General features: G+C 33.2%; 1 protein-coding gene across 10 annotated transcripts in view; it reads right to left on the minus strand.

Annotated features, from left to right (window-relative positions):
* The window catches only part of LOC145681100 (uncharacterized), a 1,004,875-nt gene that overhangs the window by 515,093 nt on the left and 470,287 nt on the right, over positions 1–19,495 (minus strand). For all 10 annotated transcript variants that reach the window (XM_081752504.1, XM_081752499.1, XM_081752503.1 and 7 more), the window contains one exon: positions 4,124–4,266. In XM_081752504.1, the coding sequence (XP_081608630.1) occupies positions 4,124–4,266 (143 nt within the window). The remainder of the gene's footprint in view (positions 1–4,123; positions 4,267–19,495) is intronic.

The following is a 19,495-nucleotide window of genomic DNA, read 5'->3' on the forward strand; positions in this document are numbered from 1 at the left end:
ATTGCTAGTGATCATAAATTAGGAAGTTTGATTCGAATTTAAATTTGAAGGAAATGGATTAAATTTTGAGCAGTAACATTAAAACTTAGCAGATAAAATTTAACATATTTTGAATACATTGTTTTCTTGAACGATATCATAATTAATCATTATATTTATTTTTTTAAAATTAAACCTATCTGCGCAGAGTTTCCGTACATTAAACACTTTATCTATCTATCTATCTATATCTATATCTATCTATCTATATCTATATCTATATATATCTCAAGCTGCACATTCACAGCCTGTAAAACCACCAACAGGGATTTTAGGATTTAGATTTCTGGGCTTTCGGCATCTATGAGCATTTAGCCGGTCACGTAGGAGGGATGACATCCCTCGGTAAGCACATTATCCGGGGAAAGGAAAGAAAGAAAGAAAGGATTTGGGAAGGAAGCGGTCTGGGACCTGTAAGTTAGGTACCACCCTGGCATTTGCCTTGAGTAAATGAGGAAAACCTCACTCAGGATGGCGCGGGCCTGAAGTTTTGCACTGTTTCGACCGAGTGTTCTCATTGGGAATCGAAATCAGAACCGCTCTCACTGAAGGCGAGAGCGTCAGCGACTACGCTACGCTGGACCACAAACCACTAACAGGAAAACATCCAGTTACAACACATTTGCAGATACTGTACATTCTTAAAGTTCTATTGTGTTTTATAGACACTAAGTAGCAACACACTTATTTATTGCGTCATTTGAAGACATGAAAATTAAGTGGAAGCGTCTCTACAAATGGAAAGATGTTCCATTAATGACAATTTATTAAATAACAGTAACAATAATAATAAAAAAACAGAAGAATATTCAGTAACTCCGTTTCGCTCCCTGACAGATGAGGAATGAATGTATTTGCGTGCTAGCCGCGGGCCCAACTCTCTCACCCGCCGACAATTCGTTCATTCATCAGAAGCAGTTGCGTGGCCACTCCTAGGCGCAGCCTGTTTATCCAGCTTTTGTTTGTACGCTATCTTGATTTCACATGTAACGAATCAACATCTTATCTCATATATCGCGATCAACTTTCCAAATGATAAAAATGGAAAGGTCATTGATATGTTGTTAAAAGGCCATTGCTTGTGAAATGAATTGAAAAGCCTCAAGAGAAAAGATTATTATTGTCAACAAGATAAATGTTCAGTCATTTAAGATTCTATCGTTTCGTAAATTTCAGAAAATAAGTTTAAGAAAAGGAAAGAAGCTCCACCTTATTGACTATAATGGTGAAACTACTACCTACCTTTTAACTTAAAAGGGATCCACAAATCTTTATTTCAATTAAGGAAATCATATTGTATACTGACTTCAGAACAGCCAAGAGCCTAGGATGCATTTCACCTACTGCCTTCTGAGCACATTCTTTTATATATAATATATATATATATATATATATATATATATATATATATATATATATATATATATATATATATATATATATACAGTGGCTTAAGCCCCCCCCCCCGAAATCTTACTTACTATAGTAAACTATATGAAATATCTTGCAAAATTTTTACAATTTCAGGCAAAGCCCCCCCGAAAGTTAGCAAAGCCCCTCTCGAAACAAATATATATACCATATACTTAAATTAAATGTTGTGTAGCTTTATATTCCATGGTTATACCCTGTATGCTAAAGAAGACTTGCATGCTAAAGATGGTCTGTCCGGAAAGTAGTAGGACTGATTTTTTTTAATGTATTCATAATTTTGACACATCGACTTAATAGTTTTCAAACTATGCTCCTCCTGCATCAATACAGCATTTCCAGCGACTGTGCCAATCACTGAAGGATCCCTGGAACACAGAAACTGGAATGCTCTTCAGCTCCTCGTAACGGCATCTTGAATGGCCTGGACTGAGACGTGGTGCCGTCCTTTCATGAACCTTTTCAGTCGGAGGAGGAAGAAGTAGTCTGCAGCAGCGACATCTGGGCTGTAGAGTGGCTGGGAAAGCTGAATGATGCCATGTTTGGTCAACAAGTCTACGACAGCAAAGGCGGTGTGTGGCTCGGCGCATTGTCGTGATGAAGCTCCCTGATCCAGTGAAGCTTTCTAGACCTAGTGTCCGTCACGTCTTATTTTCACGTGACTCCCCAGTTTGCCTCACGACGCTGGGTGGACGCCGAAGATTGGGAAGCATCGACCGGGAATCGAACCCGGGTTCACGCGGACATTAGTCCAACACAAACACTAGACTACGGTATTCCCCAGAAAATAATTCACACATCTTAAAAGGATGAATACTTATTTATTATAAAGCAATACGACTTTACGAACTTACCTACCTGAATACCTGTATATTATATTGTATCTACATATGTAAGATCAACTGAGTTTTATTACCAGTATCTATAAACATGTTCAAATATGTGCCAAGACAAGCAAACAACTCTCTTCCTACACAAAGCGTTAACCACAAAACGAGACAGGATTTTCGTGACGAGTTAGAGACGAGACAGATCTCTTCTAATAGGAAGAAATACACTTTTCGAGACGATAAAGTACCTTCAATACGCATTTGGGAAGCGAGACAGCCCAAAATTTAGTCTTGTGGGCAACACTACCTACACAATGTTTCTCTGTGGTTAAGAAGCTATAGTCTATAACCGGAAAGAAAATTGTGACTGTCGGGTTGTATAAGGTCTCAGTCGTATATTCAATTTATTTACTGTGTGACTGGTGGGTTGTATAAGATCTTACTTTTAATTAAAATCCTAAATTGAATATACAAGATTCAATATTTACAACAATATCCAATTTCCTGTCCGAACTGTTAAACTACTCAATTTTTCTTTTCAGATCTGTAACCTGAGACTTCTGGGTTTGATTACGTAGTTACTAGCAATTACAGTATATCTACTGTTTTAACATGTAAATTGGAACAATTTTAGACAATTATTTCTGGTGTATTAACAGCAACAAATCAATAATTCTACAACAATGTCAACAATAAAAAGTTAAATTTTCTTCTCATTGATTCTAACAGGTCGCCTGTTTGTTGATGAGAATCAAAATTGAATCATAGACTCATCTCCCGTACATGATTACACAAGCATTGCCTTTCCAACACTTCAAGTAAGCTTTCAATCAGCGGCTCAAAACTCACTTAGCGATGTAAACTATGAAAATATTCCATAAAACAAGGAAAGACTTAAAAGAAGAAAATTCAAATATTTTGAATGAGGATAATTTCTACACACAACACATGCACAAGTCAAAATAGAGATTTGAAAGTTATTTGATATCATTTAAAATCTTTTCGAAAACTAAAATACATAATTATAACTAATGTTGTGCGATGATTACTAAACTTACACATTCAGCAATTGTCTCCATACTAACTCGACCCTTTCGAGGCAAAGAAGCGTATCTCATTTTTTCAGCTTTTCCAGGATACAAGTTGAAAGATTTTATCATAATTTATTCTATCATGTTCTGTTAAAATTTAATCTCGTAAGTTACATACCTGAAACGAAGGAGATCAAGCTAAATTTTAAAAGAAGACGATAGAATAAATAATGACAGAAGGTTTAAACTTGTCTCCTGAACAAGTTAAGAAAATGAGATACGCCTTTTTCTTTTTTTTTTTTGCCTCGAAAGGGACGAATTAATTTTAAGGATACAAGTCTCAACTCCCTGACTTCCTCGAGTTTTCGAATTCTTTTTATTCGTGTTTTTGTACTTTTCAAAATACAAAACTCGGTCGATTTTTTATGTCTAGTTTTTAAAGTATTTCTGTACTATAAAAATTGTAATTTAGCATTGATTTTAAGCGGAAATCTATAACTATAGCAAGACGCACAATTTCATGTCACCAGGTCACTATTGGCGACCGAATATTTTAGTTTGGTGATACGTATTTGACATTTACTTTGTTTGCCTTCGAATTGCTTAGTGGCGACAAAAAAATTCTGACTTGGCTAATCGATTCAGACTTGAAATTTAGTATCCGGAACTATGGTCAATACGTGACATTTCCGACTATCGTACACCGTCTTCTCCCCATAGTTCAAAATACTCCCTTTTTTTTCCATACCTTCAAAATCCAAAATAATTCCTTACTAAAGACATTATGCTTACCTGCTTTTTGTCTCAGCAGTTCAATGACGTCAGTCTGTGTACCGGTACTAATGTGAGAAACAATTGCAGGACATGACTTGGTCAGGTGCTCTCGTCCCGATTTACCACTATTTAACACTCCAGTTGGAACGCTCTCCAAAGATCTGTTAATACAACAAAATATTCATGAAAAATATTTATCATCTTCACTGGAAAACAACGTAAGAAACTTAAATAAAAAAGATCTAGTTGAAAATACAGAGCAGTTATTCAATGCTCAATGTAGTAGTTGCAACTCTAAATGGATGAACACCGACTCGATTTTCAGAATTTTATTTGTAAGACTTGTTATATGATACTTGTACAGAACAACAAAATTCCAATTATAAAATGAAGTTTTTATAGTAGTACTGCTCAACGCAGAGCCTGTGACACTTTTTTCCTGATGACGTCCGAAGTCAAAGTTAACTTTGTTGATATTAATAATATTTCAATATATTATTGAACATCTCAAATGTTTTCAAAGTCATTCCGTAAGTCAAGTAATTTCACCGATTCTTTTGTCCATAAGAGAAGAAGATTTTCCACCAGTATAACTCAAGTTTTTCAATACTACATACAAATGTAACGTTAGACGTCGAAGTGAAAATATTGTACTTATGTTAGTTCGTCCTTTACTTCACACGATCTCTTGAACGAAATCATCATCTTTAAATTTTGTCTTTTAAAATGGCTGCCGAGAGTGATGATCTCAGCCGTATTCGTTAATAGGATCAATCTGTTAACATCTTAACCAGTAACTGTCTCCTTCACACGGATTGAATTGTTGAATTAACTGTCTTCGAAATCAGATATTTTATAACAGCCATTGTCTGTATACTTTGTGACGTCACAGCTTGCTGTTCCCATTCTCAGTAAACCATATGAATATAGAGGGAGCAGAAGATGAAAAAATCTCGTGCGTTGATAAAAACAGTGGTGGTAGGCAAACAAAATCACCAATGGTTTTGTAGTTACAACAACTCATGGATCTATGACTACTCGTACATTGCCAACTAGTCCTTATAGTTCACTTTCCTGCCTCGTTCCCTTCCCTCCTTTACCTGTTTGTCAGTGGCTACTAAAAGCGAAAACGTGTGATCTGAAATCACAAACTAGCCAATTAGAAATGACTGTTCTGCACTAATAAAGCGTATAGGAATTTAGATGCATTCATTTAATGTGTTGTAAGATATCAGAAAACAAGTTTTCGGGAAAACTGAGAGCTTCTTAGTGTTTTATCAAACCGATGAAAAAAAAAAGTATGAAATTTGGGAAAGTTGAAAATTATGAAGACAAGATATAAACCTCCCTTGCTCTAACTAATAGTGAGGCTTCTTAAGCAAATAAGACAATCACTGCTAACTCAGATAAAATACCGCACATGTAAATCATGAGATAGTGTAACGTTGGAACTGACCGACTTCATTCTTCATATCAATATTGCAATATCACCTCATATTTGTAAACAACAACATGTGTTTTTCAACGAGGATCGTCAAGCAGCAGACAGAACCATCTATGAAAAAGTACGAAGGACACGAAAACATTGGGTGACTCCTAACACCTTAACAGGCTCCGCCTTTCAAATATGACTAAAAGAGCACGTCGAAACCAAGACACTTCCAGCTGATCATTCCTACATTTCTCTTCGCGCTGCTCTGGGCAAGAGGTTCCTATCTCCGCGTTGTATTGGGCAGGAGATATTACCTACTTCCGCGCTGCACTGGGCAAGAAATACCAACCCAGCGCTGAAGGTCCTGGGCAGAAGGGAAATACCAACCCAACGGGCAGAAGGTCCAACCTCAGGAAACTACTTATTAGTAGCATAATGTACATAGAACTTGTGTACAATTTTGTAATAAAAAGGTGAAGGAGAAGGAATAACCCATGTGCCGTCTCTACCACATATTACAATATTCAGTTATTAACGTTTCCGATTAATTTTCGTTGAAACTGCTATGCCATGATCACTAGGATCTTTACGACAGGCGCGCACCTAGCAATATTTGCTATGAGGGGTCCGAAGTTTGGTCGGGAAAGGGTCCAATACCACAAAACTACGTCTATGTAATATTGAAACGGTATTATTCTACATCCGAAAAGACGATAAGTAATTGTTAAGAACTACCACTTATATTCTCAGAAAAAATAATAAAACTAAATCCTTTTTATTTTTCATTAAAAGAAAGGATAGAGATTATATATAAGATCAAATTTTTAACCTACACCAATTATTTCTCAGTTAGAAAAAGAATAGTTTTATTAAAAAGCATACAAATAATGTCAAGTTACGAAGTTTGAGGAGGTTAGGATCCGTTGGATCCCCCGCATTGGTGCGCTCCTACTTTCTAAGCTCTGTTTTTCCATATGAGGATATAATAATGAGGATGAGTTCGTAATATCTACCCTCAGCATCAACACAGCGCGTATATACGAGTGTAGATGCAATAATTTACAAGTGTTCTTACTGTGCAAACAGTGATACATGGCGCAGGGTGCACTGAAATTGCGCAAACTTTCACTTTCTTATCTGTTGACAGATAAAACCTTATGAGCAGGTAATAAAATTGGAAATTGCGCAAAAATGTTGTGCAATGTTGCCATAATTACCATAAAGACAATCACCAAAACGCAAGGTGTTATAGGAAAAAATACAAGGCAATGGATGACAATAGCATTTTCAGTTATCGTTATTATCTGTGTGCACGGGCGTCGTTCGAGATAGGGACAGTCGCAATCAATAATTTTCTGTATCATGTCTAACTAAGATTGCCTGTAAGATTAAAACTGCAAGAAAATAGTTATTGGAAAACTGTAAGGAAAACACATAAAATAAACAAAACAATGTAAATATTTCTAGAAGTTCCCTTAAAATATCGTAGATGGGAATTCGACCAATCAGAGATAAGGATTTGTTTACATTTTCCAGTTTTCGCCCATCGCAAGCAAGCATCTGTTTACATATTTCAGGTGTGTCTACCATCTATCTTAGTAACTGTCCTTTCATCTTTCTATAAATGATCGTTATATTTGCATTTGCATCAAAAGGAGAGGGTTTCCCCATGAGAAAACACGCTAAATTTAGGAATTCATAGATAAACCATGAGAAAGTACGTATGACATTTTTAAAAGCTTTAGAATTTAAATTCCAAGGATTCAAGTTGTCAACGTGAAACGTTCTCTAAATTTATATATTATATATATATATATATATATTGCTTTGTAAATATTAATATAGAATGCAATATATCTCACAAAGGAATGGCGTTTATACATTTTATTTCAGTGCAAAATTTCACACAATTTCCTGGATACTGTTGTTGGCAACGTCGCTGTGGAAATTTGCGCAATTTCAGCACTTTCTGCTCCTCGTTAATAAGAGACAGATTTCAAAGATTATCATCGATCTAATCCTTAGAAAAATTTGCACAATGTCGTTGCACTAATGGCACACGGCTTCTGACATCCATTTCCCCCCTCCCAAGGTAGCAAGTGTGGTTTCAGTGAACTATAGTGTTGAGCTTTGCTTTTCCCCAGAAACCTTAAAGAAGGTTAAATACTATATTAAACTATTGAACAATTATATAATTGCAGTGGTAAACCCTACCAACCAATAGAATAGAATTCGCTCCCCAGCAAGGGTCGCTCCCCAGAACATATTCTATCGTTTTATTCTGGTCCAAGGTACACGAATTAACATTTACGAGTGTTCAATCTGTTAGATTTTTTAAATTCAAAATTTTTATACATCTATTTACATAATATTATTTTCATGCCTTACAGAGAAGTTTGGTATCTTGTGTAAGACATAAGAAATTATATACGTTACTAGTTTCGCCTTAAAATGTGGCTAAACCAAACATATTCACATTGACTAACCGTACTGATATGCCATCTACAGTATAAATATTTTTATATGCAGGGAAAACGCATATACAAAAAATAATATATATTCAATAATAAATACGCTTATTAATGGTCAGTTTATTAATGCTCTGACTTTGCTGTAATTAACGTTACTTAGAGACATTGAATATTTACACCACCTTTATTTTTTTGTAGCCCATTAATTTACTGTATATACGGAATTACTTTTTTAAAAAATGAATTATAATCAATGACGATGCCAGAGGGTGCAAAGCGGAGAGCGCTTTCGCTGTCTACGATTGCCCCCAGACATGATATACTGTAGGTCAAGTAATATAAAAATATCCTTTTCGATTTACAAAAATAGCTATCCCCAAAACAAATCCGCTCCTCCGCCCCCCCCCCTTCAAGATATTAATGCTAATGTCACTGTAATATTAAAGCTAATGTCACTCTAATGTTAACGAAATAACTTCACTGATTTCATCTTTTGTTTAGTTAAATGCTCTTTGCTTTTTCAAAATAAATTTACATTATATATAAATACTAGTTGCAATGCCTGTTCTTCACACGGGGAGAATAGGTTTATGAGAAAATCTGAATCCTCTTCTCCCTTAGAATATTTATTTCAATGAAGATGCAATGATAAAATACGGAAGATACTCTACTTTTGGCCTAAAATATTAAAACATCCTACCCGTACAGAATACGCTTTAATCAAATTGCTATGATTAAGAAACTCAGCTTGAAGTGAATGCTATCTACATTCCAAAAGTCATTTCAAACAGGTCAGACGTTTTCCTGACCCCTAAAACTATGAATTAGTCACAATTCTCAGTCATTTTTGAAACTACATTTTACCTGACCCTCCTCTCTGCCCACGGGGATGAACTTGAGCTTAAACTGCATTATGAGCTTTACTATTCAGTGATCCCGAAACCTATATTGCACATAAATATCACCCGTTTTGGATTCTTTTTACATGTAACTCCTCCCAACTCCCAACCCTTGGGGTGTCTTATTCCCATGGTATTTATTCCAGATTGAAAGTCATGTCTTCCAAGATTGATTTAAACTCCTTGAGACGTTTCAGAGTTACACTGGAATATGCATTCATACACGTACTTCCAAGTGCGAGCAACGCCTTTGGCGTTACCTCTGTAAATTCTCCATCCATCTGACATGGCCGTTCATGCGTAATTTGAGATTAAATGTCATCGGAATTGTAACCTAATAGCTTGATGAACCCAATTATGGATTCACATTAATCTTAGTCATTGAAGACTTTTAATTTTTCGCTCCTGCTCACCCCCATGCCTATAGGGGCTGAACTTCAACGCTATCGTGAAGTAATCGCATGTAATTATTGAAAAATGAAGTACTTCAATTTAACGTCCCACGTTATGGTGTTTTAGGCTGAGAGAGACTATGATTAAGGCAAGTAAATGATGGAAGAATTGGTGGAATGGGAAAGTGGGAGGAAAGCAGAGTATCCCAAGAAAATTGAAGAACACAACATTGTTCACCACAAACTTACTCGAACCAGGGATCTCGCGCACCAGATTATATATATATATATATATATATATATATATATATATACATATATATATATATATATATATATATATATATATATATATATATATATATATATATATATATATATATATATAAAATCAAATTTATGTAATCTTTATAAACATTACAATTACTAGTGTTGTACTCGAGCCTTCGACCAGCTATATATTATAGGTTAAAATCTACCATTGATTAAAAGCTCTAAATGTTTTTATTTTTTTAAAAAAGTTTGGTCACCAACCAACATGGGGTTATACTAATATTAATGCTCAAATCTAAATATGGTAACTGTCCTTTCATTAAAAAAATTGAAATAATCAAATAGAAACAATACAGTTTTCAAGTTACAATGAAATCTACAGATTACATGCACGCTAGCAAAATCTATTAGCATGAAACAGGCAAGCGATGGTGCAGGGAGTAACAGCTATTAGCCTGACTATTAGGAATTAACATGAAATGTAGACGTTAGTAGTACATGGAAGACTTGATCGCACTTGGCTGACTGTGAAACGTCACGTGGTATGACATCATAGTGGTCAATAAACTCTAGGATCCCTTGTAACTTCTGGATATTTCCAAAACTAAAAATTTGGTATGGCAGTATAAATCGAGGTATGCTCCTAGAAGTTTCGTTGGTCCGTCTCATTCCCTTTCATGGGTAAAAAAGCGAAAAGTTTAAACTTCGGAGGTTTTTTCTTGCCTATTTTACCCCCTCTGATGAGTCTTTATCACGTTATATAAGGGTTCATTCTCTTTAATAGGGCATGAGTATATTAACGCATCCCTCTAAAAATTTTGGAAGGGGTACCAAGCATCACCCTCTTTAAATTTGGGAATTGTCAAAAAAAATCGTAATGTTCTTTAGAATTCTAATATGTATTTCTCTAAATTTGGTTGATAATGCTTGTTTATATTTATGGGTAAGGAATTATCAAAAATTAAATTGTGGAAGTTTCTGACTTTCCATATACTCTGATAAAGCTTTAGTGTATTATATTCTCATGTAGATGAGTGCAAGCGTCGATTCTCTTTCATTGGGTATGGGTACATTGATCTTTCCTTTTAAAATTTGGGAGGGGTACATTGGACTTCATCTTAAATTTAAGAATTGTCCAAAATATGTATTGGTAAAAGTTCCCTAAGACTCGGGGTTGCTTCTGCTTGTCCCCTTTTATGGGTACAAAATAGTCAAAAGTAACACTTCATATTTGACAGAAAAATTATTTAGCATTAGTCGCGAATTTTGGATGTGCTTAACGTTCACTAAGAATATTGTAACATATTATCATATGGAGGAAAACAAGGTCCGATTGTCTTTCACTGAAATGAGAACTTTGAGACACTTCTTAAATTTCTGGAAAATACATTTGATCCACACTTAAGTTTGGAATTATCCACAAAAAAAATCCGTGATTGTTCTCTAGGACTTGGGAACATACATTTTATAAATGTGGATACTCTAATTTGTGTTCTTTCATGGGTAAGAAATGTCAAAATTCAAATTTGAGTATTTTGACCTAATATAATCTCCAACACTTTTGAAACTTAAGAACAACTCATATTCTAAGGTTATTGGTGCATTAAATTGGTTAACCCGTTCCTCTGTTTTACAATGTCTCACTTTGAACCTTAAGGATTGTAGTGTAAGATAATTCGTCGAAATTTATCGTTGATACAATTTGATTCATTGATTCCAGCATCTGATTAACTTCCAATTTTGGATTTGAAATCGAAATTTAGTGTATAAAACCGATAATTATTAAAACGATTAATATACAATCTTTTTCACATTTTGAATATTCGGTTTTGTAGCCATGAACATAATCTAAGGTTATTTGTGGTAAGTTGTTATCAATACAAACTGGTAGGATGATCACTCTCAAATCTAATTTTTTTCATGAAGTTTCTGAAACCTTGTTTAAATTTTTAGTTTGAAAAATATTTCAATCACTGTTTGACTTTTTAAAGTCTTAATTTCAAAATATCTGAACCCGACTATTGTAGTTACAATTCATATTCTACATCGGTGCAAAGTTTCTTTTGGTGCAATCTGATGGGGTGATCACTTTTAAATCTATGTTTAAAACTTAAAAGTTTTTGAAAAGTTTTGTTTATTTTTTTAGATTGAAGAATTTTTCGATCACTGCTTGATTTCTTTTAATTTTAGTTTGAAAATGTTTGAACAATAGTATTGTAGTTACGACTCAATCTAGGTCATTAGTGCAATATGATTGGCTGATCACTTTCAAATATTTGTTTAAATTTTAAAAAAATGTTTGCTTAAAATGTTTTCCGAAACTATTTTAAGATTTTAGTTTGAAAAAAAATTAAGCTCTCAGAATGTAGCTACGACTCTCAGTCTAAGGCCATTGACAGTAAAAATAGGACCTAAAATTATATATATGCATTTATTATAATCGACTAATAGTAACTAACAATTTCACACTCTAAAATTGAGTAACAACTCATAGTCGAATGTCATTGGTGGAAATATTTCTTGATGGAATCTGATTTGCTTATTTTGAAATTATGATTCGAAAGTTTTGAAATATTCTTAATTTTTTGATCAGTTTTAAAATTTTACTTTGAAAATTTCTTGAACGTTAAGATTGTAGTTATGAATCATAGTTCTTTGTTGGAAACATTTTGAGGCTTGAAAACTGATAAGCAATTATTAAAACTATATGAAACAACCATTTGACACTCTGAACTTTTTGAACTAATAGTCCAAGGTTATTGGTGCTACCTCACTGGCTGAGCATTTTCCAAGTTTTTTTTTTTATTGTTTGTTAAATACTTTTGGTCACTGTTTAAAATGTTTTGTTTGAGTACCTTTGCTTATTTTTTTCAGGTATGACAATTTTGCATTCATAAAAAGTTTCTGAAAATTTATGACTACAATTTTAGTTTAAAAAAAAACTCTTGCACCCATTTCAACGTTTCTGGAAAAATTTTTAAGCTATCACTTTTCGATTTAAATTTAAAATTTTTAAGTGTTTGAAAACTTTTAAATTTATTAACATTGTTTTCAAATTTTGTTTGAACATCTTTAAAAATTTTCAAGTTTTAAGTTTTTTGCACTCCTTGGAAAGTTTTAAAAAATTTCTGTTGAGAAATTTTAGCTCGAAAATTTTGTTTAAATATTTTAGCTCGAAAATTTTGTTTAAATATTTTCCACTATTTGAAATTTTTCACTCAAACATTTTACAAAGATAAGAAAAGAACAATTTTTATAGACTCGAAACAGTTTAGAATAAAACGATCTGACAACACTGTACACGAGAATTGGATCATCATGATGTAGTGGTGTCAGAACAAGTTTATGCAGTGTCAGAAGAATTGCATCACATTCGTTTATAATTGCTTTTGATATATTTTGGTTGTTTGTAAAATGAAAAACAAATTAATTAAATTATATTTTTTAAAACTTTTTATACTCATACTGGTTGGTCATAATTTCTGTTAATCGTAAATATGAATATCGGATAAAGGATTTATATAGTGGTAATAAGTTTATTTTGGATTTCTTACACCACTTTTTCTTTACAATAATTTTAATTCAAATTCAAGTTTTCTTACGTCTATGGTAGTATCTATAAAATGAAAAACATGTTTATTTTGTCACAATAAACTGTTTATTAATACACGTATGTATCCAGAAACGACAACGACAAACTTCGCATAGTCTACATAAAGTCTGTACGAGACGCAGTACACATTTTAAAAATAGTATTTGTCAGAAATACACTTCCTTTGCAACACACTACAATACACTTGTAAATTTGTTTCACTCTGTTTGTAAAAGTACACAATATTTCTTTATAAATGCATGTTTTTTTCTTACGTAGAAGCAGAGTCGAGTACGCTCAAATCTCTTGCATAGTACTGACGTTTTTTCTATTAATAGAATAAATCCTGAAATTTATTTTTTACGAACTAATGGGCATTTAATTAGATTTGAAGAAATCAGTAAAATAAAAGTATTGAAATTCAGGTCCACTTGAAAGAAAACAGAGAAACGATTCACCATGCAAGTTAAAGGGTTAAAATACGAAGATGGCACAAGCATTCAATACCATTAACTCTTGTGTTCTTTTATAAGAAGTTATTTGCATGCAAGGGCGGACTGGTCCGGACTCTGCAAATTCAGGGTGGGTCCACCACAACTTTAGGTAGAGGTAGACCCCATTTTACCTCAGAGAGCACACGAGGAAGAAAAAAATAGCTAATTCATATCCGACTAACTTCTACCCGCATATAAAAGAAAAAATTTCAAAACAGATCATTTTCTTTTTCTCGTTTATAGACCTCAAAAGGTTCCATGGACAATCAGACCCTCGAACATTGAAAGGTTACACGCCACAGTAGTTGTTATCAACGAGCCATTTAACTTTCTCTAAAATAAATAAATAAATAAAAACATTCACTTGACATTTTTTAAACCATCACCCACTCCAGTGTCAATTTGAAATAGATGAAATTTTTATATAAACATTTCCTCCTAGTTATTGTGGTTGTGGAAAGGTTTTTGTGTTCCAATGACTTCCGGTTAAATGAAGTGTATGATCGTGACCAAACAATGTTAAAAAACTTTAATTACAAATAAAAAAGTGGTGTTTTACGATATAAGAAAAAAGCGGTTGACAGATTTTTATTTTTAATGAAAAAGTAAACCAATTTTTAAGTACAAAAAACTACTGATTATTAAAAAGTCAACTGTATGTCTAGGTTCCTCACTGTAATTTCAAACTTCAAAAGTATTTTCATGTGTCCTTTATCGGCAATTCTGCAATTACTCGCGGTTGCCGCGCCACCCAATTCCACGAATAAACGGGAGTTTACTGTATATGGTACAAAATAGTAATTTTAGACATCACAATGCCTTAAAAATATTGAGAAAAACATTTAAATTAAATGAAGAATATACCAAGCCTTACGGAGGAGTTTGGAATGAAGTAACTCGAAAGTAAAGTACATTTGCCCATCATGCAATTTGTTCAGTAGGTATGTGCAGTTTCTTTGCAGGCGTAAGTGGAATAGATGGTTTGGACATTTGTACAGCCTAGTTCAGAAATCAAATACACGAATTTCTTTTAAGGAACTCGCAACAGAGTAACATCAAAAAGTTCTTTGTCTTTAAGGGAATTTTCAAGTATATTGCCCTTAGTGGTTCCTTCTTTAACTAAGATCTTACAGAGTGCATAGAATTAAAAAAAAAATAACCATATTCATACATGAAGCTATGAAAACACGACTGTCAGATGTTTTAAAAAGAATTAAAATTTGCTCTATTGCAAACTGAGAAAGAAACTGGTCAATTTTTATTTGAACGAGACTGCACAAATAAAGATTACGTAAAACACTGTGAACAAATTGTTCTAATAGTCGAAGAAAGAAACTTGATAGCCACCAATACCTAGGAGAAAACTACATCATAAATAATTTTTAACACTTAATGAGGCTTAAGCAGAGTGAACAGGATAAGCAGAATTATTATTCTCATATGAAAGGGGTGAAGCAATGTCCACACTCTTCCCACCGACCAGAAGTAATCAAATACAAAATATGTAACAGCTCCATCGTGATTATAGGATAGCGTATGTACCTTTAATACTTCAATTTCCGGTCAGAGTTAACGTGGTTTGAATCATGTTAAGCTGCACGTCCTCGATTCATGATGGTCTTGGTGTTGAAAGGAACAGACTAATTCAATTCACGAAATAAGTAAATTCAAATACATATTATCAATCAAGTTTCGTCAAGAATGAGTTTTTTTTAACTTTTTTCTTTCCCTTCTCGAAACTTTGTTGCAGCATACCTGAGTATAACACGAAAACGTTTTCTACACTTTACATTATCAAAAACATATATTCGATACGGATGCAGCTTGAAATATTTCATGTAAATAATTATTTCAAATAAATTTTATGAGTTTCTATTGCTAAAGCGTGGAGTACAATCGATGGTGTGTGGGCTAGGTGAGTGAAACGAAGATTGTTATAAGGAGTTTCCGTATGACGAAGCAGACGCATTACAGTGTGAGTAGGTGACTAGATGGCACACATCTCCAGAATTTGTACAAAGACGTAGCAACACCGCAATACTCTTATTTGCTAACAGCGTTCAAAATACTCGGAGTGCCACCTCAAACGCCATAAACGGTGTCCCTTAGCATAGTCAGGCATGCATATAGTGGTTAAATATAAAATAAAGTAACCACAATTACGAAGGGCTGACCGAGATACAATGAACGAGTATGAAGTACTGTCTCCTGTTGCTACCACTAGCTATGTTCTATAGATCCGAGGCTGCATTGTCAAAAACCATTGAAAATGGAGCATAGAAATAATTTTCCATTTCTCTCTGCAGACTTTCCAGAGATAGTTTATAATTCCTACACATCCATATTCCAGATACATTTGATGAATCTAACAAGCATAGCAGGGTTCGTATCAGGGTTCTTCACCGGTGTGACTGTAAAAGTGTAATATGGACTTGTATTATCCAACATTAGGAATAAACTGAGAGATTATTCCTCTGGGAAGCTTAACCAAGTGATGACATCGGATGGCATCAATTATCCGTAATAATGTAGTAAATTCTGCATTTCATTAAGCCACCACTGCTGTAGGCAATAGTACGAATTTTGTTACTGTCTAAGGTAAATCATGCCTTATCCAACCAACAATAACAACTGAAGCAAACCTTTAGGCCATAATGATTATATACAATCATTTTATCACATTGCTGTTAAACTTTTGGAAATATTTTGAAAAAACTCTTATGGATATGCAATTACGAAATGAAGTACTTTTTCACAATGTTTAAAGAAAATATTGTGCATTGGTAAATTGTATGACCATCTAAAAGACATCTGAGTGTGTCTATCGCTAATACATTCATCATTTCGTCCTAGTTTACCATTAAAAATAATTATCTCCGGTATATCTTTTTTGTTATAATTTTCTCCAAGGTATTAGTGGTTCTATAAAAAATTAAAACAGATGGCAAAATTCAAACAACATAGTTGTAGTAGTATCGTGCTTCAAAGACAGATGTTAATAGAAATAAAGTATAGAAGAGAACATTAGGTCACAATTTGACCTCGAATTTTAATTTGACCTCGAACTCACAATCTCGCAATTCGCGAACTTGTGCTGACTGCTCGTTCATAATACAGCTTGCTGAAATAACAATTGATTATTATGTTTTGTGACAGAAAGTGGTCATCAGCAGATGAATTAATTCAGAACAAAATTAAATGCACGAATATAAAGAGAACCCTACGACAACAGCACTTTCAAGTGTGTACATTTGTCAAAAAGAACATATACATTGCTGTTTATTATACTTATGTTCCCACGTAAAATAATCCGGCTTTGATTTTCTAAAATATAAAAACTTGAACACACATTGAAATCTTCTCTCGAAAGTAAAAATATTACTAAGTAATTTCGGAGAACGTAAAATTTGAATGTGCTTGGGGAACCAGATCCAAAATACTTCCTACACACACGATTATTATCCAGTTGTTCTGTGAAATCCTGCATAGTAGCTAGTGTACTTAAAATTAGTATACGTGATCCTGCTCTTGAATTCATTTTCTGCACCGCAAAATTAATACTGATTACACAGAATTAAATGTACACATAATGTTCTTGAGAATAATTTTGCAATTGAATCATGAAACTGCAGTACACTAGACAGGCGTAAACATAGTTTTGTACTGCTTCAGTAGTATAGGGGTACATTCTCACGAGAATTGGAGAAAAGTGTAAATTTTTCACGAGAATTGGTATAATTTCGCCTTATTTCTTACGAAAATTGGTACAAATTTCCTTTATTTTTTACGAGAATTAGTGTATAGTGCAAAATTCTCACGAAAACTGGTACAAATTTCCTTCATTCTCACAAGAATTGATCAACAGTGCAAATTTCTCACGAAAATGGGTGTAAATTTCCTCTGATATGTTTTATCATATATTTTAATACAATTTATGTTGATTTATACAATTTATGCTGATTACTTACCGTTTTTCCCCAAACCTTTAAGAAACTTGTTTCTTCCTTTCTTATTTCTCCCTCAACTGGTGAAAAATAACTGAAGGAACTTCAGAAGATGACCATGTAATAGTCGCCCTTGCGATTACAGGTTTCTTTTATTATTGCGCAACATATTATATATAGTTCATCAACGCATTCCTGAAAACACGCTAGAAGTAAACAAAATTCGGCTCAGTAAAATTTACTAAAGTCGCCACCGCAGCAACTCGCCACGGAAGGGAAGAAAACGCAATTTCCAAGTTCGTGTGGGCACAGGAGTATACAGAGACAATATACAAATCACATCGTACGGATTGTTATAATTTCCGTAACGAACTTAGCTAAGAAAATATAGAGTAATTAATATATCAATTGTGGAAATAACTTTGTAAACTGTGAAAATTCAAGTTTGAAAACATTATATTATGACACTAGATCATACACGAATAATTCTGAAACAAAACAACTTCGAATCATATTAAGTACAGTACTTTCAAGTCAATAACATTCAATACTGAGTAGGTTTTAATCATATTGTTTTCTTTTTAAACCATCCTTCCATACACTACAATGTTTGGTAACTGAGGTAAGTATTCATTGCTTTATTTAGTTATTATTTGTTAAATATTTATTTCTATAGTGTAGTAGGCGTAGTACATGTTTAGCAAAAGTAAGTTTTAGCATAATGATTCTTATGTGTTCTAAGTTTAGTTTGCTTATTATTTGCGTCAACTAATATTTCGTATTTCTTTTCAGAGGTTTCGTCGAGATTCTTCAAATTCAAGCATCACCAGGCATTCCTCTTCATCACAGGTATTTCTTTTTTTAATTATATTTATTGTCGTAGACTTTATTATATATTATTCCTTTAAAATTCATTATAACTCTTATTTTATCAAATAAAATTACATTTTATCATATTTCATTATACGCGCTATATATTTATATATTAAACGTCATTATACCGATTCTTCATTTGATTTAATATACTTTTCCTTTACATGTTAACCTAGTTGATGCCGGTGATAATATGAATGTTCGTACGACACATGTAAGTATTTGTTTACATTGTAGGATCGCCATTGCATTGATCTAAACATATTACTGAACATGTAGATATGTACACACCTTATTTCGCTAAGAAAAGTTGACATATATATCAGCACATGAAATTGTTAATAAACGTCAGAATACATATTACTGTACCTAGTGTCCAACGAAAGCATATTGATGTTCACTTAGATACATTTACTTTATTCATAGAAACTGCGACTGACATGATGAATATATGAATCCAAAACATGATATTGGAAAGGATCATTTCATTTTGATATAATGTACGAAATAGATTGTAGAAAACTATTAATTTTGACGAGAGAATAATTTATTTTATTGCATGTTATTCATGATGATTTACAGTGGCTGAGTGGTGTTTTGGGGTTTAGAAATCCCCAAATCACTTACTTTCTTAATGGAAGTACATTTTAATTATTTCGTCCCTTCACCAAAATCAAAGTATTAATTAAATTCCGAAACACGTTGAAATAACTGTTTCAGACAAATATTGTGTATATTTTACCTGATTATCAGTAATATCTTAACAATCAATTATTGTTGCTTCTTTTCCGATGAGAGTCCTTATTTTTAAATGCAAACTTAATTGTGTATATTCAAATTTTCTTCTTTTTCTTCAGCAAGTACCATAATTTAATCTTTCTCGCCAACTTGAATATTTCAAAGTAATCTGTCTATACGAAACCGTGGGCACAGATTAAGAATGAGTGGAATATTGCATAACTTCCCATAAACGTAAAGATATTAAAATTAAATCAATGAATACAACACATAATATAAACT

The sequence above is a fragment of the Thermobia domestica genome, chromosome 3, assembly GCF_964235325.1.
Source record: "Thermobia domestica chromosome 3, izTheDome1.hap1.1, whole genome shotgun sequence".
Classification (NCBI taxonomy): Eukaryota; Metazoa; Arthropoda; class Insecta; order Zygentoma; family Lepismatidae; genus Thermobia; species Thermobia domestica.